Source organism: Ambystoma mexicanum, chromosome 8 (assembly GCF_040938575.1).
Source record: "Ambystoma mexicanum isolate Mex_15411 chromosome 8, UKY_AmexF1_1, whole genome shotgun sequence".
Taxonomy (NCBI): Eukaryota; Metazoa; Chordata; class Amphibia; order Caudata; family Ambystomatidae; genus Ambystoma; species Ambystoma mexicanum.
In genome coordinates this window covers 1,231,191,445-1,231,214,625 of record NC_090929.1, presented here as the reverse complement: position 1 = coordinate 1,231,214,625, position 23,181 = coordinate 1,231,191,445, and the positions used below count along the sequence as shown (strand labels likewise).

The 23,181-nt window shown below is 48.7% G+C and overlaps 1 protein-coding gene across 1 annotated transcript; it reads left to right on the top strand.

Annotated features, from left to right (window-relative positions):
• The first annotated feature begins 20,323 nt into the window (after window positions 1-20,323).
• On the top strand, window positions 20,324-22,353 carry LOC138472916 (nuclear apoptosis-inducing factor 1-like). Its single transcript, XM_069611334.1, has 2 exons — window positions 20,324-21,153; window positions 21,468-22,353. Exons 1-2 carry the CDS (start codon window positions 20,733-20,735, stop codon window positions 22,307-22,309), a joined length of 1,263 nt encoding a protein of 420 aa, XP_069467435.1. The 5' UTR covers window positions 20,324-20,732; the 3' UTR covers window positions 22,310-22,353.
• Window positions 22,354-23,181: the final 828 nt, after the last annotated feature.

Here is a 23,181-nt window from a genome sequence, read left to right as displayed (position 1 = left end):
CACCGCAGTCATTCAGTCATTTACAGTGTTATTCTCTTTAGTAAATCTTCCAATAGGTTATTTTATAGGTTAATGCAACACAGGAGGAATGCGCCTTGTGAGGGGTCTGGAGGTAATATATCGAGGCCTGGTTACCCGTGTCCTGTTGACCAGGGCCATAGGTCGAGGGGCTAAGCTTCGGGGCCTGGGGCGGGTGGTACAGGTCTTTCTGTCTTGTTAGAAGTGGTTATGGATGTTTCTCTGTGTGTTGTCAAAGTGTTGGGTGTCCTGATTGCACAGGGCCATAAGTCTGAGACAGTCCGGTGGGTTGTGGGGTTTACGAGGGGGTGCTTGAGTTTAGACAAAGGTTTACTGCTGTGCTATAAATAATGCAGGTGGCTGGCCGCGGCCTTGGGTGCTGCAGTGGGGCTACAAGTCTTTGAAGCGGCTCCAGTCGGGTCGGGGGAGGCGTGATAACGCAGAGCGGGGCTCTGTTCTCATGTCTTGGCAGCCTTCGCAGGGAGGGAGGGGGATACATCGAGACCTTGTACGCATTCAAAAAGGTATCTCCCTCGTGTGTTGCCGAATATAGGTAAAGACATCGCAAACATTTGAGTACTTTCTATAATACTTATTTAAAATCACTTCAAAACATGCATTTAACCTTTGCTGGATGCGTCTCGATTATACCCAGTCCGAGCACCATATTTGTACATTATATAGTAGCAGCTACAGTGTTTTAGTTACATGCATATACATTCGCAGTAAATGAGGTAGTAGTTAGATCAGTGGAGTACATAGAAAACGACCCGCCACTGTACGTGACGGTGGTGGCACATAAGGGGCTTAGACATACACACATTATAAGTGCATTCTCGCGCATCCTTTACATGAGTTCATAGTATAGTTGCATTCGCTTTCTCGTGTATTCTAGCAGCATTAGCTTTAGTTATGGCGCAAAACCATGGGAGGTAGGCTGCCCAGTGATATACGCAACAAACAAATCCCTGGAGCGTTCCTTTATTATTAGCATCCACCTGCAATGGTGTGAGCTCGCCATTGCTTATATCATGGGACCATGCTCTCTCATTTTAATACATTCTACAGGCGTTTGTAATATAGGAGATTTTGTGGAAGAAAGCATACTTCGCAAGAGGTCTTGACATTTATATATACATATATAAAGACTGTCTACCATCAGATGACCATTTTGCCGTTCTTCTCATTGTTCAGGCCTGCTGGCCGGGTCATGCTGATAGTGACAGTACACTGCGGGAGGTGAACTGTTACAATGTTAGCGTATTGCGCTAGCTCATGTCCGTCTTGTTCGTGGGAACGTGCTCGCAGCGGATCTGCCAGGGTGCTGCGGCAACAGGGATGTTCTCCAAGGGTGGGGGCCGCACTACAGTGCGCTGAGCTCACACCATCTTTACCGGGCAAAGAATGGTTTCTGGGCCTAGCTAAATTTGTGTTGTAATCAATACATGTGGGCATTCGATACGTGTGGGCAATGTCTCCAGTGGGTGAGCCCTCCACCACCTGGGCCCGGGTGGCATGAGGGAACGCCCAATGGGCCATAGCCCTCACCTGGGGAAGAAACGCAGGCGAGAGGGGTCTCCTGGACCAGTCCTCCCCTACATTTCCCCCCTTTCATTACTTAAGTAACGAATTCTTTAAATCCTCTATCCTCCTACATTCTGCTTCGTCCATCACCGCCTTATCCCATGCAGGAGTTCCTTTGATAGGCATCCATGCTCTGCATACCCCCCTTAAGCTCTCACCTCTCCTGGCGTATTCATCTGGAGTACACGTAAGATATATGCACCCACCATCTCCTTCCAAATCTACCCATACTTCCTCGTACCATTCTAGTATGCGGGGCTCTTTGATGGTGGTGTGCCACAGCTTATCTACAATATCCTTGTCGTGGTACATGGGCACCAGTTGGTACCTGGGTGTGTTGTCTACCCCTGTTTGTACTTGTGCTTCTTGCATCGTTTTTATTGTACCATGTGAGTTGCCCATTGTCACCATCATCATTGCACCATTTGGTACTGCGTTAGCACAGACTCGAAGACCCACCTGGCATAGGCAGAAAATCAAAAGGAGGAACACCACAGCTGGCATCAAAAATTTCATCGTTGTTCCAAGCCATGAGGGGACCCAGGAGAAGATGTTATCGAACCATGTACTATCTTCTGCTCCGCCTTCCATCTTCATTTTTTCTCCTAGGTTGTGGACTGCTTCGATCACATGGGACAGGGAGCCGTTCTCTGCGTCTTCAGAAGGTACGAAAGTGCAGCAGGCACTTCCTATTTTTTGGCAAACACCGCCGTCCATCGCCGTCAACAGGTCCAGGACATACCTGTTTTGCATGGTCATCAGTCGCAAGGCTCTTAGTTCGACCTTTATTATGTTAAAACCTTCTTCAGTGTCGTTTGCCAGCTGAATTAATTCCCAACGGGTTATCTGGAGCCATTTTGCGTTAGCCCTTGCTTGGACACTTGATACGAGCGAGGCAAAAAATGTTTCTGCTGAGCTGAATAATCGATATTTGTCTGGGATCTGAGCCAATAGTTCTGATGATGCCTTTGATATATAGTTTGATGCTCGTCTGTTACGGGTCAGCACCTCTCCCTTGCTTCCAGAAGATAGGACATAGATTTGTGACTCTGAAGTTGGTTGGGCCACACTCTGCTGCATGCGCTCCTGTGTCCTTTTGCTCCCATCGATGTGGCTTTCTGGTATTACCATTAGAGCTGAGTGCAGAGTGGCCATTGAGCAGCTGCCACTCCACGACGGGGGGAGGTGTAGGTATGCCTGGTTGCCACATACCCAATACGTGTCCATAAGGGCCGCTGTCCCTTTTCTTAGGTCTGGGATAGTGAGGGTTTTGTTGCACTTCTTGTTCGTCCCCATGGACGTTCTCCCCTCTCCTTTGAAACATAGTTCATAGTCTATTTCATTCTGCAACTTGAAAGGCTTTTCGATGGGCGTAACCCAGGTTAGTTTTGAAATGTGTTCCTTCCATACGGGTGTGCACGTTTCTTCTATCCATTGCAATTTCTCCGGTGCCACACCCCTCAGTGCTTCAGCTTTACACATTACTTCTTCGTTTTTCCACTTGTTATCAGAAAAAAGTGTCCCTTCGATTGCAAAAAATGGTTCTTTCAGACATACAACCCCTGATGGTTTTGGGTAGCACGTTTTCTCGTTCTGCAGCATTTGAAAAGTCACTTCGTGTGCCTGGAAGGTGTTCTTAATTCTGCACAACGTGAGATGAAGGAGACATTGGGCATCTATAATCGGCAACTCTTTGGGTAACAGTACTTTGGGTGTACCTGATGCGTGAGGGATGAGGGAGCAAACATAACAGCTCTCGTTTGTTGTTTGTTTAGCTGTGGCACTCATGTCTGCATACCACTTATTTGTTTGGTGGGGGTGTCGTGGGTCTTCCATCTTATCTAGACCTAGCCCATAGTACTCATCATACATCCTCCTCCCTGCTTCCCTCTTCCGTCTATTGTTCTTATTCCTCATATACTTCCCGATTCCCTGGGCAAGGGACAAACTAGACCCCCCTTTCTCATTCCCGCCCCCCTTCACCCAGTCATCATATAATATTTCATGTGTTTCTCTCATTCTTTGATTCTCTATGGCCGTGGGGGCAGGTTGGCTGGGGGGGGAATTATACAACCAGGATATGGCAGAGGGGTTTCGGTCGTTTAAGCTGTGAGCATTGTAATTAGATATCTCAGGTGGGGACAGTGTGTTATTTTGCCTTTTACCCTTTGGCCCTCCATCTTGTGAGATGACAACAGTGGATGACGTAGTATAGTAGCCCCACACAAGTTTAGTCCCGTCCCATATCAAAAAATCACCTTCCCGTGTAGTTGCATTGACACTGGCAGTTGTATTGGTCCCAGTAGTTTTGTTGCTCCCTCCCCCCTCGTTCATCTCGATAGAGATGAACGCTATGAACCAGTATGTAACCAGACCAAATAATAATGTAAAAAACAATATAATGCACGCAGATAGTCCACATTCATACGAATGTATACATTTCACAGTTAACCCCTCTCTAATTCTAGTAAATCTATCCGTTGCAGGCCGCCCGTTAGATGCCATGGAAGCTCCTGTTTTAAGATAGAAAAGTGCATTGAATGCATACATGTAAACATTTCGTTAGCACCATCAGTGCCAATATACACGTGACGGGGAATGGAAAGGGGTGGGGAGACGGGGAGGGATATTCACAGACAAGGGTGTATACAAGCTATAATTTGGCATTCCATTAACTATACATATATATATATTCATATATACACTCAACCAGGTAAAAGTTAATATCTTTATCAGTTGTGCATTTATTCAAGTTTAGTACCAACACATACACATAAGTTCATATTCAGTCATTCTGCTTGGTTGCATCGTTTGCTGTTGTCTGTGCCTCCCCATCTACCTCCTCTTGTACGTTGCTATATGCTTTCCGTACGTCGGTCAAGTGCACCCAGTACCTCAATCCCTTGACCTTCACTGCCGTGGGCGTACAAAATATTACTTCGTATGGGCCATGGAAACGTGGTGCATTCCACCGACGCACAAAGCTTCTGACATAAATCCAGTCGCCTGGCATTAGCTGTAGCTGTTGCCCTGGCTCCGTGACAGCGCCTGTTACATTTCCCTCTTCTCTAGTGAAGGGTGGGGAGAGTTGCTTTGATATCACGCGCGCTGCCCTTGTCAATTTCTTTAAATAATCTGTGAACTCATCTCCCAATATCGCGGCGCTTCTGTGAGCGTCTGAGTGTTCGCGCAGTGTTGAGTGTGCTGTGTTCATCCGTCTCCCAGTCACGATCTCGTGCGGGGACAAATGGTGGTCTTTGCTTGGCTGATTTCGTAACTCAAATAGCGCAAGCGGTAGGCAGTAAATCCAATTCTTCTTTAATGAGAAGCATAGTTTTGATAGCCTGCCCTTCAACAGTCCGTTCATCTTTTCCACTACGCCATTACTTTGAGGATGATAAATTGAACATAATTTGTGTTTTATTCCCAATAATGTAGTGACTTCCTTAAAAAGCTCATTCACAAAATGAGTGCCGTTGTCTGAGCGAATCACGTCACAAATTCCCCAGCGTGGGAACACTTCTCTTACTAGGAACTTGGCGGCGCTCTTGGCATCAGGTCGTGCGCAAGGTCCTGCTTCCACCCACCTTGAAAATGGGCACACAACCACGATCATGTACCGTGCGCCATTACACCTTTCCCCCATATCTGCGTAATCTATATGCAGTTCCTTGAATGGGCCAATGGGTTTAGGAATTGTTCCCCGTAGAGTGCGTAATGTCATCCCTGAATTGTATATTTGGCATGTTGTACATTCCATTGCCAATCGAGACACATGCTCCTGGAGAAAGGCCACGAACCATTCTTCCTGTATTTCTGCTGCGATGTGTTGTTTGGTGTTATGTGCAGGGAAGTGTAGCTGTTGAAATGCAATTTCTAATAGCTGTATTGGCATTACCACTTTCCCCGAGTTATTTTGCCGCCACAGCAGGTCTGTTCCTGACTTGCTGCACCCTCGCTTTGTCCACAATAGTTTTTCCTCTGCACTGGCTCCTTCCTGCAATTCTATTATTTGTGGTATGGGCATCATATTATATCCCTCTGGGGGCTCTTCGTTTGTCTTGTCCTTAAGCATGTATTCACCTGTGTCATTTTTCTGAAAATAGGAAGCCTCCTTGGCGGCAGCGTCCGCTGCCGCGTTCCCTAAAGACACAACATCTGTGTTGGATGTATGTGCTTGGCACTTTACTATTGCTACTGCTGTAGGGTTTTGCAGGGCCTCAATTAACTCTTTCAATAATTCTGCGTGCTGTACTGGTGTTCCGTCTGCCCGCCTAAATCCCCTACGCCCCCATCTTGCCAGTCCTCCATGTACTGTCGTTGTCATGTAAGCTGAGTCTGTGTATATCGTCACTGCAAAACCCTTTGCTGCATGTAGTGCTTCTATGAGCGCAATCAGTTCTGCTGCCTGTGCGGAGTAATGTGATGGGAGGCGGTATTGTACCAGTGTTTCATACTCACCGTCTTCTAACCTCACCACTGCCATGCCAACGTGTTTTTCTCCCGTGTCCACGTCAATTGATGCGGACCCATCCACAAAGTACACTTCCCCTTCGCTTAGAGCGTTCTCACACACCACTGTCTCCTCCCCTCTTTCTCCTGTGTAGGTTGCGCAATCGTGGTTCTGCATGTCTTCGAGCGTGCACGCTTCTGTAATGAATGTGGCGGGGTTCACTGTCTTGCATCTCACTATATGGATGTTGGCACTGGACAGTATAATCTTGTAGGCAGTCGCCCGCTGTGTGGTCAGTGTGCTTTTTGATCTCTCGAGTATTGCAAATAATGAATGTTCCACAAACAATGTCACAGGGCAGCCCATTACTATCGTGGCACTTTTTTCAATCGCAAATGCGGCTGCAGCGAGTGATTGCTCGCACGCGAAATGGCCCTGCATCACGGCATCTAAAGTGCCACTATAGTAAGCCAATGGCTTGTGTCCCAAGGACGTTTTTTGTGTCAGGACTGCTGTCATCAGTGTTTCTTTGCAGTGTGAGAATAGGTAAAACTCGCGTCCATAATCAGGGTTTGTGAGTACTGGGGCGCTTTAAATCAAATCTTTTAATGTCTGGAAAGAGGAACTCATCTCTTCCGTCCATTCCATCTTCCTGTTCTCCTGTTGGGCCACCTTTAATGCTTGTAATAGGGGCCTGGTGTATGCCGCATAATCTAATATCCATGCTCGGCAGTAATTGCACATTCCCAAAAATTTCTGCATGTCTTTTACTGTTGTGGGTTCTCTTACTGATCTTATGGCTTCTACCCTGTCTGGTATTATTCTTTTCCCATCTCTTGAAATCAGCTGTCCTAGGTACAGGACCTCTGTCAGACAGTATTGTAGCTTTCCCTTGTCCACTTTGTACCCCTTGTTGGCCAGCAAAGTCAGTAATGTTATGGAATCTGTTCTGCATGTCTCTTCGTTTCGTGCGCAGACTAGTAAATCATCTACGTACTGAATAATGGTGCTCTCAACTGATAGGTTTCCTAGGTCTTCATGTAATACGCGGTTGAAGATGCTTGGGCTCTCGCAGTAACCTTGTGGTAATCTGCAATGTTCATATCTTTTACCCCCCAGTGTGAAGGCGGTAAGGTATATACTCCTCAGCTAGGGGTATAGAGAAGAATGTGTTTTTCAAATCTACTACTGTGAAATGTGATGCTTCTTTTGGGATGCTGCATAGTATTGATGCAGGGTTCGGGACTAGAGGGAACTCCTTCTGAATTACATCATTGAGGGGGCGTAAGTCCTGTATCATCCTCCAAGACCCCCCTTTTGCTTTTTTGATTGGATAAATACAAGTGTTACATGGGGAGTTTGAAGGCACTATTATCCCTTGTGCTAGTAGGGCATTTATTGTCTCTTTTATCCCTTCTTCAGCTTCACGAGACAAAGGATACTGTTTAACTCGTGGTAAAATTGCTCCTTGCTTTAGCTTTATTACCACAGGCTGTACTCCATGCAACAGACCCACATCATGGGGGCCTGTTGTCCATAAGTTGTTTGGTACGAGCCTCATGTCATCATCAGAAAAGGACGGTGGTGCCCCTACCACTGTCATCAATTGGACGGTGGTCTCCCTTGCTTGTATTAAAATGTCACAGGGCATCGCTATTTCCATTACTATCTCACCATCCCCTTCCGTGTCTGAAAAGAGATCCTCATCTGTTACCTCTCGTAGGGCGATGTTGGCGTTTGTGCACAGCACTGTGCGCCACTCACACCCTTCCTCGTCCACTCCAATCACAGCGATTCTCTTTGTTGACACTTGCACAGCGTGCAAGTCTAAGGATACCACTGATCCTGGTGCTGTGTTGGGGCATACTATGGGGCGGAAGAGGAACTCCGCCGGAATCCTCCAGTCCATGCTTCTCAGCTCGGGAATTATGAGGGCCAGAGTCTTCAGCCCTTTGATAAACATTTCCTCATTTTGTGGCAGCCCTCGTATTTCCTCCGTGGTTGTGTAGGCTTGCACTACCAACATCGCACACAAGGGGCATATCCCGGGTGTGGAACACACTATCCCTCTCTCGGTAAATGATATGGTCATGTTGAGTTTACTCAGGAGATCCCTCCCTAGCAAGTTAATTGGGGAATGTTCGTAATACAATAAGGGTGCCTTCACAGTCTTACCCCCCACTGTTACATCCAAAGCTTCTGTATAAGGAACTTCAACTACAGCCCCAGAGAACCCCTGCGTCTCTAACTTCCTGTTAGATAACGGGAATCGGCCCTCCCTGATACATGATTTCTCCGCTCCCGAATCAACCATGAATATAAACTGCTTGTCTCCTATCTGCGCCCCTACCAATGGTTCCTCAGCTGCATTGTAGGTGGTGGATAGAACTGGACACGCAAGTGTTCTCTGTGGGCTGTCCTATGCGGGGTATCTCGTCGCCCCTCCCTCACTAAAGACATTCCCTGAAACTACTGACATGCCGCTGTAAGGTGCTGGCGCGGGGGCCCCGTTTGCTGTTGTCGCGAAAGTGTTACCTGGCGTGTATTGCATACTGTCATTGTTTTGGGGGTGGTTCTGTGTCCTATACTGGTGTCCCTGTTGCTGGCCCGTGGTACCCTGGCCGGGGTTTCTTAGTTGCTGCTGTCCCATTGGGAGACCATATGGGCTTCCCGGGTGTGGATGACCATAATTCTCCTCCTCTTGGAACCCACTGTTTTGTCTACTTCTGTACTCCCTGGAGTAATGTCCCCATCGTCCACAGTTCCAGCAGCTCCCCTGGGGGCCCCTGGGACCCTGCCATCCATTTCCTCCCATTCCCCCATACCCCTGTCCGCCTCCTCTCCGGCCCCTGTACCCACCTCGTCCCCCTCGAGGGGTCCACTCTAGCCACTGCGGACTTCCACCTTGCTCGTGCTCAGTCCACTGCCGCTGTGCTGTTCCTGCCCAATTAGTTGCCACCCTTCCTTGGAGTGCTATCAGCCCCTCCTCCTCATCATCTCCCTCTCTACTGTGTGGGAGCGCGGCTACTGCTGCTGCAACCTTCACTAGCTTTGACTGTACTAACTTCGCCTCGTCTGCCAATCTTTTCTGCGCCACCTCCTTCTCCCTCTCCTTTATTCGTTTACAATGGTGTACTATTATGCTCTGAATCTCTGGCCATCCCTTTGCTTCAATACCTGCTATCTTGTCAAGCGCCTTCTGCACTTCCTTTGGGAGCCCTCTCTTTATAATAAAATAAAATAAAGATGTCGATTGATACCAGGGCGTGCCCGTTTCTGCTCTCCACATCTCTTGGACCCGAAAAATGTAATCCATAGCCTCCTCCCCGTCATTCATTGTACACTGCATCACTGACTGTAAGTCCGGTGTGTCTGGGAATGTTTCGCGTAAGGCATCCCACACCCTGGCACGCACTGTGTTAAAGGATGCCCCATCATGGCGGTCACAGTCTAACGTTACTCCCGGGAAACCGGCCTTAACCCATACCCTTTCAGCCTGATCGCCCACTGCTGATACGAGTAGACTTTTTACATCTCCTATGGCTAGGGGTACCCCGGCAGTATGTTTCTCAAAGGCATATATCCACTTACTTGCCCCCCCTGACAACGGGGGCAATAGCTTTAATAAATTGGCTTTATCCATCTGCGCCCATGGGATATAGTTAGGCCTCCCTCCTCCCCTGTGTATCAACGGGAGCTGTAGCCTTCCCTTTGTCGTTCCGTCCGGACCCGTTTTGGCTGCTGATGTTCCCAGTGATGCCATTTTTCCCACTCTGTTCCTTAGTCGCCCCGACCACTCATCATCCAGGGTTCTCAGTGAACACGTACCTTCCTCCCCCTCGCTTCCCCCTCCCATCGCCATACTCAACCTGTCGCTTTCTTCTACTTCGTCCCTTATATCACACAGCATTTCCTCTCTAATTCCCCCAAGCCTTTCTTCGCTTACAACATCTCCCTCTCTGGGCCCTACTTCTATTATTCGAGTTGGTTCTTCCTCAATTCTGAACAGAATCTCGCCCTTTTTCCACCCCTCTTCGGGCTTTCTATTTTCACCTGGCGCTCCGGACGTACGCCCTGATCTAGTTGCATCCAGTGCTGTTCGGTCGCATATGTCTTTTATCCTCGAGAGCTCATTCTTTGCTATCGTCAGTCTTGATTCTAAATCATCTGTGAGCTTCTCTATATCTACCCTTTGTGTGCCTGCCTGGGCTCGCTCCCTCGTGCTTTCATATGGCGGAGGTGCCGTGGGCCGGTGGGGTGTAGTATCTTTAGGGGGAGGTATGTAAGTGGGGTCACTGTACCCCTCTGCGGGCACAGGCTTCTTTATTATCGGGTACAAACTTATTACCTCTACTGGTGGCGTTACACTTGAGCCTTCTTTGACATCTCTTTGTATTAGTAATGGATTGTCTGTGGTGGACGGGAGATCAGCATTTAGTGCTGGTGACTTAGGCGGTGGTATCTCTTCAAACAACCTCCAAAGATCCAATATTTCCCTCCTATTTTGCAGCTGCTTTCCTTTGTATTTTAGAAAAATGCATGTGGCCACCGTATCCAGGACACTTTTATCAAATGACCCTCCCTCGGGCCAAATCTGAGGTAACCCCTCCCCCTTTAGCTCGGTCACCCATTGGTCGTGATATTTTTTAATCCGCTCCACGTATCCCGGGAGATTCTTACAAATATGTGATAAGGGTGTTTCAGCCCCCATCTCTGTGCCCTCCTAATGCTGTTGTGTCTCAGTGTGTTTGCAACTACAATGTAAATGTAGTATCAATATTATCCTTTAAATTTTACTTCACACTCGATGTTGGGTCCCTTTGGGTTCTTCCCCTCCCTGACTGCACAATACAAAAATGGCCGTACTCAATGTCTATTCTGTTCTCTTTGAGGGGCAAATACAAGAGCAACCCATCCTTTATTGTGACAATGTCAACCTGGAAATCAAAAAGGTACTCACTCACTTCACTATAAAAAATTTTATCCGACCACACTTATCATAACCATTTAACTATTATGCATTTATGACCGCTCACACATTCACAACATCAAAATCTCTTCTATCACATACGAGGTGCACACACCTCTTGGCACCATTCACCATTCAAGCTGCCCTCCCTTTCCTCCCTAGCCGGCTGTCCCTGTTCGTCTCATTTAAATATCTAGATGCGTATATATATATATGTAGATATTAACCTGTTTTTCCCCCTTCTAATAGGACTCTTTTTCTCTTACTGTCTCCCTAAGTTTGTGCTAATCACAGTTCTTTATTCTCCCCCCCCCCTACCCTTAAGAAAGGAAAAAAGTAATAGCGGTCACTAATGTACTCTCAGTGTCCCCTTTTGCTGAACACTTTTATTTTATACTCCACTTCTTCATATATTCCCAGTACTAGTCAAGATAGCACTATGCGGCGCCGCCTTCCACCCCCTTTCGGAGCTAGGTTCCCGTCACTTTTATCTCTTATTCACCTCTTAATCCTAATGGCCATATGCAAAGAAAAAGCAAGGAAAATTTAAGATGATCCTTAGTAGGTCTGCGTACCCCCTCTTCGTTTCCTGTCCTACACTTCACTCCCCGCTCCCTTTAAGATCGCTCGCACTCAGTACTCACGTGCCCGTCTTGAACCGATAGTCTCCGAAACTGGGTCCGTCCAGGCAGTGTCGCCGTCAGCTCAACAGTCAGCCCCGGCTCCGGCGAGCGGTACTCAAAGGGGATTTTTCAACCGGGATCCCGTACCCCCTCTCTATTGAGTGCGCACTTCTTAGTGTACCGGTCGCCGTTGGCGGGCAGCCTCCCGGAGCCGGCTCACCGTGCGTATCCCTTTTCGACCGGAGATTCTCGTGCCAAAAAGGAGACGGTTATAAGGAGTTAGGAAGAAATAAAAATCATGCTATCGGGGTCACCACTGAAAGCAAGCGTCCCCAAACAGCACGATCCTCCCCGCAATGAGAGACAATGAAGGACTCTCCCAAGATGGGAATAAGGCCAAGACAGAGTGCGGGTGAGCATAAATGGGAGTTTATCAATCAGAATTGGGCATGCAAAGAACTCTGCAAACTCCGAGAGCGCTCTGTCTGACAATCGCAAAGACAGGCGTATATATTTACAAAAAACGTCATCAAAAAACCTACATACTATAGGGGGCACAAGTTCATTGGGATTGGGTGGCGACGACTAACTATAGGTGTTGCTGCGGCGTGGTTGGTCTTGGCTGAAGGACGTCATTGGTCACCCTCGTGGGTTGGGCTGGGCCTGGCAGGTCGGCTTGAGTTCATCCGGGCGGTGTTGGCGTGCCACTGCTGCCTGTGGCAGAGATGAATGCCTTTTCTGACTTACTTGCCCTCGGCCATGCACACCGCAGTCATTCAGTCATTTACAGTGTTATTCTCTTTAGTAAATCTTCCAAAAGGTTATTTTATAGGTTAATGCAACACAGGAGGAATGCGCCTTGTGAGGGGTCTGGAGGTAATATATCGAGGCCTGGTTACCCGTGTCCTGTTGACCAGGGCCATAGGTCGAGGGGCTAAGCTTCGGGGCCTGGGGCGGGTGGTACAGGTCTTTCTGTCTTGTTAGAAGTGGTTATGGATGTTTCTCTGTGTGTTGTCAAAGTGTTGGGTGTCCTGATTGCACAGGGCCATAAGTCTGAGACAGTCCGGTGGGTTGTGGGGTTTACGAGGGGGCGCTTGAGTTTAGACAAAGGTTTACTGCTGTGCTGTAAATAATGCAGGTGGCTGGCCGCGGCCTTGGGTGCTGCAGTGGGGCTACAAGTCTTTGAAGCGGCTCCAGTCGGGTCGGGGGAGGCGTGATAACGCAGAGCGGGGCTCTGTTCTCATGTCTTGGCAGCCTTCGCAGGGAGGGAGGGGGATACATCGAGACCTTGTACGCATTCACAAAGGTATCTCCCTCGTGTGTTGCCGAATATAGGTAAAGACATCGCAAACATTTGAGTACTTTCTATAATACTTATTTAAAATCACTTCAAAACATGCATTTAACCTTTGCTGGATGCGTCTCGATTATACCCAGTCCGAGCACCATATTTGTACATTATATAGTAGCAGCTACAGTGTTTTAGTTACATGCATATACATTCGCAGTAAATGAGGTAGTAGTTAGATCAGTGGAGTACATAGAAAACGACCCGCCACTGTACGTGACGGTGGTGGCACATAAGGGGCTTAGACATACACACATTATAAGTGCATTCTCGCGCATCCTTTACATGAGTTCATAGTATAGTTGCATTCGCTTTCTCGTGTATTCTAGCAGCATTAGCTTTAGTTATGGCGCAAAACCATGGGAGGTAGGCTGCCCAGTGATATACGCAACAAACAAATCCCTGGAGCGTTCCTTTATTATTAGCATCCACCTGCAATGGTGTGAGCTCGCCATTGCTTATATCATGGGAGCATGCTCTCTCATTTTAATACATTCTACAGGTGTTTGTAATATAGGAGATTTTGTGGAAGAAAGCATACTTCGCAAGAGGTCTTGACATTTATATATACATATATAAAGACTGTCTACCATCAGATGACCATTTTGCCGTTCTTCTCATTGTTCAGGCCTGCTGGCCGGGTCATGCTGATAGTGACAGTACACTGCGGGAGGTGAACTGTTACAATGTTAGCGTATTGCGCTAGCTCATGTCCGTCTTGTTCGTGGGAACGTGCTCGCAGCGGATCTGCCAGGGTGCTGCGGCAACAGGGATGTTCTCCAAGGGTGGGGGCCGCGCTACAGTGCGCTGAGCTCACACCTTCTTTACCGGGCAAAGAATGGTTTCTGGGCCTAGCTAAATTTGTGTTGTAATCAATACATGTGGGCATTCGATACGTGTGGGCAATGTCTCCAGTGGGTGAGCCCTCCACCACCTGGGCCCGGGTGGCATGAGGGAACGCCCAATGGGCCATAGCCCTCACCTGGGGAAGAAACGCAGGCGAGAGGGGTCTCCTGGACCAGTCCTCCCCTACATTACGAAGTATGAAAGTGCAATATTTGAAAATAGTTTGAACAGAATTGTTGTCCAAAGAGTAGGATTATCTTTCATCACCAAATTTGGCAAAACATCAGGGCCCATAGCATTTGATGATTTACCCTTCATTTTTGTCACAATATTAGATTCAGAAAAATAACCCGACCACGGACCTCAGGTGCTAGGGTCATGGACCAACAAAGCAGCACTCTTAGTACCAAACCTTTGAACCAGGAACTCTGTCCATTTACCATCTGAAATGTAATTGTCTAAGGCAAAGGGCAAGGAAGAGTGCCGGACATCAACGCTATTAATATGATGTTAAAATAGCTGAAGTTTGAACTTAATAATCATAAGTATCATCTCCTGGCTGTTCCTAATATCCAAGTTATTTCTATGAAACTTAACCCAATTTCTATATCGCTGTTTGCACTTCCTTACCCTTAACCACCCCTGACGAGGTTCTAGGGAGATGTCAGAATAAATACTTTTCATGTGTCTAAAGAGCAATACCTTTTTTTCTTGAATCAATTTGTCACAGATATATCTGCGAACAAATTGTCACTTTTGGTATGCCTTACATTTTTAAACACAAAGTCCTGCACCCTACTAGTTAATTGTAGAAAAAGGAGATGGTCAATATCGAAAGGTTCTGCACTACTAACCAGAGATTGAATAGTAGCAAGCAAGGCACATTGCATTTATCAATTTTACCTTTGGACCACATGATCGGATTTTTCCTACTTGATGGAATAACCCCACAATTGTCCCTTAGGAATACCAAATACAGGGAATGCAAGGGACATCTGAAGAGAGAGACAGGCATGGTCACTAACCTGGGTACGCTTTACAACCAGCTAGTTAATGCCCAGTAGCAAAGACTGAGATATATAGATGTAGTCAATCATAGAAGATTGACTACCCCTATACCAAGTAGAATTACCTGGGATATCCGCCTGTGTTCTAACATTTAATTTATGCATATACCAATCTTACATAGTCATGTGCCAATGCAATGCTCTGAACTCACTCCCCCCTGACTTTGTGTATTTGAGTATCCTCTGTGATGAATCTAATCTATCCCCAATATGACAATTTAAATTTCCCATTAAAAAGTAAATGGGCTAATGTGTTACTACAACCATTTCTGGAACAGGAAGTATTCATTTCACAAATTCTTTGATAATTAACGTTTTAAAGATTGCCAATGTCCCTCAATGTCTGATAAGAACCACGGTGTTCAATGATGCATTGTTCATTTTATTCGGCAGCATTAATGGATGATTTTTCCATCCTCTGCTTTGTCATCATCCATCATCCAAGTAAGCAGCAGCAGGAAATTTGCCAATTATTTCCAGATTTGTGATAGCTTTCAAATCCTGTGATGTTCTTCGCTATGATCATGCAGCTTCAATCAGGGTAGCGCAGCACCCTGCAGTGGTTGGGGTCACCCGACCAGGTCCATGCACTGGGGGCACCGAGCACACTCAACCCTTGGCACTGTGGACACACAGGCCAAGGCTTACACAACGGCCATGATCACACGGTTCACCCATCACACAATGAGACACGGACAACAGATAGACACTCTATGGCCCCTTTTTATTAACTCCCGCCATGACAAAGTCATGACTCATTCTCTTAAACGGGCAACACACTACTGTTAAAGGGGCCACAACACACTCCTCCTTTTACATAACCAAATGATAATAACAACTGTAACACTGGCCCTATATCTGAGCCCCCAACTTGCATTCCAGTCCACACACCAATACAATGAACCACGTAGCTAAGCACAGCAACATTTGGTGCATTCCAGTCACACACCACCACTATTAACATTGTTACTGATCACAGCGATGCACTTTGCACCTGGTGATCCTATATTCCTGGATCAAACTGTTTGTCTCGGGGGACATGCTCCGGGCCTCCCGCATTTGCTGGAGATGCCCCTGGACACTTGTCTGGGTGCAGGACAGGAAGAACACCTCCTCGTAATCATCATCCTCTACATAGCCAGAGTGTCCTCTCTCTGGCTCTTCCAGCTGGGCCATGGCTGGTCTGGGCGTTCTTTTTCCCGTTGCTTGTCTAGTGTCTTCCTTTGAGGCACCCCCTGCTGCTGGCGCAACTGGGCTGGCTGGTGTTGGGGCTGGGCAGGCCCTTGCGAAACGGTCTTCTTTCCCGCACCTCCCGCACATGTGTCCTTTGACTGGGCACTCATGTCTGTGCAGCAAGCCCAATGGACACTGCAGGCATAGCGTTGCACCTGTCTCCTTCCGTGGCCACTCCCCTTTTCTTGCTGGCTCACTTCATTGCAACTTGCCCATGATGCACACCTCCTCCAGTTTCACCCGCTGCACTGGGGCTTCCAGCTTGCACTGCTGCCTGGAGATGTCCATGGCAGACGCTCAAACCTCTGCTAGCTCCTGGGATCGTCCCAATTCCAGGATCCTTTCCAAGGTTAACTCTGACTCCCTGAGGACCTGCTGCCTCAACTTGACTGAGCTGCAGCCATAGACTATCTGAGCCCTAATCTCAACATCCTCGAAGTTGCCCAAAGCGCAGGAAAGCGCAATGTTCCGAAGTTTGCCATGAAATGCGTCTAAGCTCTCCCCTTCTTGTCTCGCAAATCTCATCCTGAACCGTTCATAATCACGGTTGATAATGGGCCTTAAGTATTCATTCAGTGTTGAAATGGTGGCAGCATATGTTTGATCCCTGGTCCGCAGAGTTTTGAACAACTTTTGAACAGCGGTGCCCGCTGAGTATAGCCAGGTTGGCTGTTTTGCCCTTTTCTTAATCCCTACCAACTCAAATAAAGTTTGAGGTTTTCCATTCATGCTGTCCATTGGGGTTCTAGACTGGCAGGTGCTCTCACCACATCAAAGGCATTCAGTGGCGCTAGCTGTCCATGTTTCCAGTATGCCCCACCAGCCTCCTGGGTGCCTTCCTCTTCATCCCCCATGGCGGGCATTAGATGTTGATGTGACCTGCGCATGTGCCAACAGGTGTGCCACTGTAACCCAAAATGTACCTTGACACAAGGGGTGCTCAAGCACTCACTGGGAGCCGCATCGCCCTGGTGTCCACACTGTCAACTACCAGAGCAAAGGTGCAAATCTGTCTCACTCCTCCAGCACCCCTTTCCCAAGTGTCTACTGAAAGCTCACCACACCCCATGTCGGTGTCCCACAGAGACTGTCCATTGCCTTGCTCATGAGGTGAAGGTGTAGTGAGTCGGCAGAGTGCAAAGCCGTTTATTTATTTCATTTATTTTCTCTGCTCACAGCTGCCGGGTCCGGGATGCGCAGGGGCCTTTCCAACCTCTGTGCCGCTCTGACACTCAGCGTGTAGCAGTAAGTCACTGCTCGGGCGGGCTGGGATCACACAGTTGGGTTCCCTTTCAGCTTCACTTTGCTTTGACACATAGCACATCAAATTTCACCACCTGACGGCCCGGACGTGGTGCGGGATGAGCATGGGCAGCCACACGACTCCTGTCCTCTTTTCCAGCGCAGCAGGAATGCCGGCAGCCACAAGCTCTGACACGGAGCACTGGCATCCATCACCGCCGGTGGGCCATCATCTCCTAGGGCGTGCCGGCAGCCTGCAGTGATTGGGTCACCGAATGGCTGCAGGCACTGGGGGCACCCAGCGCACTCAGCCCTTGGCACTGTGGGCAAGGCTTACTCAATGGCTGTGATCACACAGTGCACCCAGCACACAATGAGCTACGGACACCAGATAGACACTCTCTGTGTCTCTGGCTGCACTGCCTGCACGTGCGCACAGAGGCCCCTTTTTATTAACGCACGTCATGATGAAGTCATGACTCATTCTCTTAAACTGGGAACACACTACTGTTAAAGGGGCCACTTCAAGTTTAAATAAGCCTTTCCACATATAGTTGTCGCCTTTGAGTGAAGTCAGAAAGCCACTGTCCTCGAAAACAGGGATATTCTTGAAGTTGTGCTGCACTAACTGGTTACAGATGGACAGACACGTGATTGTGGCTGGGTTGAGAGTGTAAGAAGAGGGCATTAGTTTTGATGCTTTTGCATAGTATTGCAAGTGCAACCTCGTCATCTAGTGCACCACAATTGCGTACATAATCCACCTTTCATTTTCACAAATCATTCTTCAAAAGGGGCAGAAAGATGGAAAATGGAGAACCGTATCATGGTTTTAGACTGGTAGCATAGATGAACTCAATTATGTCTGTCCTTTTTTTAGTACATTTTGAAGTAGGATATTGATTGAACATAGTGCATTGAAATCCTTGTCATAGCTGGATTATTTTCCAATCATCATAATGTTGTCTTTAGTTGTCTTGCCTAGCTGGCAGCCTGTGCAGCATATTGAAAAGGTACAAGTATCTGGTTGAGCCATTTCACTAGATCCCATTGCCAAGGAATAAAGTACGTGTAGTGTAGTGTGAAGCTCCATGTATCCAGGGTCTGCACAAGTGAAAGCATTTTGACGGTTCCTTTTGGGAAACCATTCCAAGATAGTTGAGTGTGTTTGTCCCCAGAGACCCATAGTTTTTATGTAACTGGGGGTTTTACTGCACACCGATGCCATTTGCATAGTCTTAGGCACCCCTTTCGATCTAAAAATAAGAGAGGGATTGGTTTGATAGAAGGTGGAGCGGAAGAGCGCACAGGTGCTTTTGCAATGATCTTGGTAGGTTAAGTTCAGACAAAAAATGTCACTGTGTATACATTTGCTTCTTAGTGGTCTTGGTTGGTAGATGTGCAAGCCATTTGTGTCCATATGTATGGCTTTGTGTGCCAAGGGAATAAGGATGCATTTGCCTGGTTGAGATTATGAAAGTCGTTGGAGGAGGTGTGGAGGTTTGATGTTTGGCAGCACTGTGAGGGGTGTTTTAGGTGTCATGTGTACATGGCATAGTTGGTCTGCATGTGGTATGATTGCAGGAACCTTGAATGTTTTAGTATGGGCTATTCAGGGTAAAGAGTGCAATCCTCATGGCACTGGGTTTAGTCGCAGTCGTGCAGGTAGCTTGTTTGGTAACTTAAACCCAGTGTGCCGGGGTCATCTGTGTTTGGTCTCTCTTTGACAATGGCCTAAGGCTTGTGAGTTAGCTCAACATATTAAAAAGCCATGTTTTTACTGCTTTCCTGAAGGTCTGGTGTTCCTCTATTGTGCATGTTACCTTGGGATGGGAGCTCCAGAGGTTCATCGATATGCCTGAAAATGTTGATCTACCATATTTCATTTTTAATAAAGGTTTTGGTTATATGATATGATAGTTTATATATATTGCGCCTATACACAATGTGTTTCAAAGCACTTCAAGGTAAGGGAGGGAACAAGGGAAAATACAATTACATTCTTACAGGCCATGTGGAGTAAGGATGTGAAATTCACAATCGTACTCGGTCTGACGACATTTCAGATAGTGCAAGCGCTAAGACATAGATAAGGAAGAGATGGGGAGAGTGGGAAGGAAATGGAAACAGACAGACGACTACCGTACTAGGCCTGACCGCATTTCTGGTAGAGCCGGAGAAAACAAAAGGTGAAGGTGAAGGAGAAGGGTGCAGAAAGGGAGGGGAGGAACAAAACAAGCGACTATCGTACTAGGCCTGACGACATTTCAGATAGTGCTGGGATGTGGGGGTAGGTGGGAAGAAAGATAGTGTAAGTGCATAGAAGAAAGTAAGGGGAGGAGGGGAGGAGATAGGAAAAGGGAGAAAGGGAGAGGAGGAGAGAACAGAGAGTAAGCAGTCAAAAAGAGTGGAGAAGCAAGAGGGGAGAGCGAACACAATTGCAGAAGTCAGTAGTAACACATTGGGCCTCATGACGAGTTGGGCTGTATTCCCAGCTGTAATACCACCGACTGTAATAGCCCTAGCACCGACTGGCCCGGTGGTATTACCACCGGATCACGGGTTGGGCCTTAACAGTAAATCCCCATTCCTGATTCAGTCCATTGGACCCAATGGGGAATTTTCAGTGCTAATACTGCGGGCTGATACAGCCGGCTGTAATACTGCCGAAAACAGGGATTTTCACCTCCAAAAATAAGATGGAGGTAAAACAGCCGATTTAGCGCCCAACTCGTGATAGGGCCAGCCCTTAAATGCGGCGGTAATACCGTTACGACCGCATTTAAGGGCTACAGCCCAACTCGTGATGAGGCCCATAATGTTGCAAGCCGGAATCATGATTCAGGGCCACCATGAGAAAGGGTGACACACCGTGAATCAATGAAGTCCATAAAAGTCAAATCCAGCATTGGCCGCAAGACAGAGGGCCTCATTACGACCCTGGCGGTAATCCGCCGTCATTACCGCCATGGCGTAATGAACGTTAACGCCGTGGGACGATGGTGTAAAGTGCGCCACATTACGACCCATCGCGCACGAGCATTACGCCATGGCGGTAATGTAAACAGCGCCATGGCGGTAATGCCCCCAAAACGGCACCTACCGGCATCGTATGCGGCGCAAGGTGCACCACCGCCACCGCCGTACATAGCGGTGACCGTAGTTAGCGGTCACCGCAATTAGCGTTGACCGTAGATAAGCGGAACCGGAAGTAGCGTCACCGCGGCGGAACGGGAAAGAGCACGGCGGCCATCTTTAAAAACACAATCCATTGCCATCCTCCGAAACCACTGGACATCCGAGCCTGAGACCCCGCCAATACCGGCTTCAACCTTCTACCTGCAGGAAGATGCCTAAAGTTTTGAAAAAAGCCTGTGACCGCCAGCGGCAAGACCGCTTCTCCAGAGAGGAGCTCACCATTCTAGCGGAGACCCTACAGGAGAACGCTGCAGTGGTATTCTCCAACCAACTGACAAGACCGGCCATAACCAAGAAGAAGGCCATATGGGCACTGGTAGCTCAGCGGGTCAGTGCCGTGGGAACGACACCCCGCAATGTCAAACAGTGCCGCAAGCGGTGGGACGATCTCCGGCTCAGAGTCAGGAGCATACTATCAGCCAACATGAACCTGGCAATGGCAACTGGGGGAGGATCGGAGTCCCCTATAAAATTGCAGCCATGGGAGGAAATCTGTGCCTCCACAATCGGAATGCAGAGCATTGAAGGAGTAGGAGGAATGGAGAGAGGAGCCCCGACATCGGGCGATGCAGGTAGGTGGCTCAAATCAAGGCATGCAAAGTCCATTCATGTGAAGTACAATGTTGGCCCATAGTGTGAATGCAACACATCAGCAGGAGACTGCCCACAGATACATCCGATCTGCACCCTGTACACATGCAGCATGCACACCCTAACTGCAGGCACCCACATACCTCCATGCTACTTCCACACAAAAGGGAGTCAACTTTTTTCCCCTGCATGAAATGTGCCACATGTACTAACTGATGAGATGCCAGTCGCCACAATGCCCGGCCAATGTCCGCAGACCCATCAATAACACTCTCCCTCCTCTGTCCCACCACAGGCTCAAATTCCGACCTTGAGGAAGAGGACACCACAGCCTCCACACCCACCAAGAGGGCCAGGCCAACTGTGCCAACGCCACAACCCTCCACCTCTGTCGTCCCGAGGAAAACACCACAGCAGGCAAAATCCATGCAAGGGAAACAGGACAGGGCACAGACAGCCACCCCAGCAGGCAGTACAGCAGCAGCAGCAGCAGCAGCAGACATCACACCAATCATGCCCACAGAAGCCACAGCCTCTGCTGCAAGCAGCACACTTGGGGAGACTGCTGCCATTGCTGCCTCCTCCGATAGTGAAGCAGGGACCTTTGAGGAGAGTGATGTCAGGAGCCCCACAGGCCACCCTCATTCCCCCTACCTGTCCCTAAGCAGCCCGCATGTGGATGCCACACAGGGTCAGCCAGAGGATGACGATTGGCCAGCCACTCCATCCCCGCTGCAGGGGCAGATCAGCCCAATGGGAATGCCACTGCCATTAGCCATGGCCCAGAATCCCAACCATTCTCTGGAGGCGATTGCCACCCGGCAGCAGCAACTTTCCTCGCTGCTCGAAGAACATGTTGCTGAATGTGGGGGGTCAAGTGCAGCAATGGATAAATGTGCTGAGACTGTGAAGGCAGCTATAGAGTCGTCCACAAAGGACATCTGCGCGGAACTAGCTGCTGTGCGGCACGCCATCACTGACCTTGTGCAGACAATACGGGCCATGCGTCCAAATGAGCAGGCAGGATCCTCCTCGGTTGCCAGCTCGACACCGAGCAGCCCCATCCGCCGATCGGGGAGGAACCTCCGCAGCACAGGCAGGGGTGCCCCGGGGGCCAGTGGAGGGGGCTGCCAATAGTGGCCGGACAGTGTAGGAATCCTACTACTGACACTGCTGCACAGACCAACTCACACCTTTGTTGGGATTCCAGGGGGGGGGGAGGGTGGAGGGGGGAGTGGGTGTGTTGGGGTGTGCAGGGGGGTGGCGGGGTGGTGTGTTGGGGAGTTAAGGGGGGAGTTTGGGGGGGGGGGTGTGCAGGGGGGAGGTGGGAGGTGGGAGGGGGTGTGACACGACAGTACATAGTTCAAATACAGTTTATTCGTTTCACAAAAGGAAACGTGTGGACATTTTCATTGCGTATGTGTGCTTTATTGGTGTCCAGTCCTCAGTGTGCATGCCCCAGAGTCACACAGTGCCCCAAGTGCTGTCTCCATGCGATGAACACCAGCCGTGTGTGCTAGAAGCAGTGGTTGATGATACTTTGGCGCATGGCACGCCCCTCCTGTGCATCGCCTCCTCCATGTGGTGGCGCCCCTTCTGCACCCTCCTCATCCTCATCCTCATCGTCAGGTGGTTGCAGTTCTGCGTCAGGGGGCAGGGGCACATTCCGTCTGACGCACATATTGTGCAGCATGACACATGCCATGACGATCTTTGCCACCTTCTCATGGCCATACAGGAGTGCCCCACCAGACCTGCTGAGGCTTCGGAACCGTGCCTTCAGGAGGCCGAATGTCTGCTCTATGACCACACGAGTACGTGTATGTGCACGGTTGTAGTCCTCCTCGTGCTGGTTCTGCGGGTTCCGGACTGGCGTGAGGAGCCACCTCTTCAGGGGGTAGGCTGCATCACCTGTATGTAGGCGAGAATGTATGTGTCAGTCATGTTGTCTGTCCAGGAACATGATGTCCCACCATGGCTGGCATGGAACTGTTACCTTGGCTCACTTC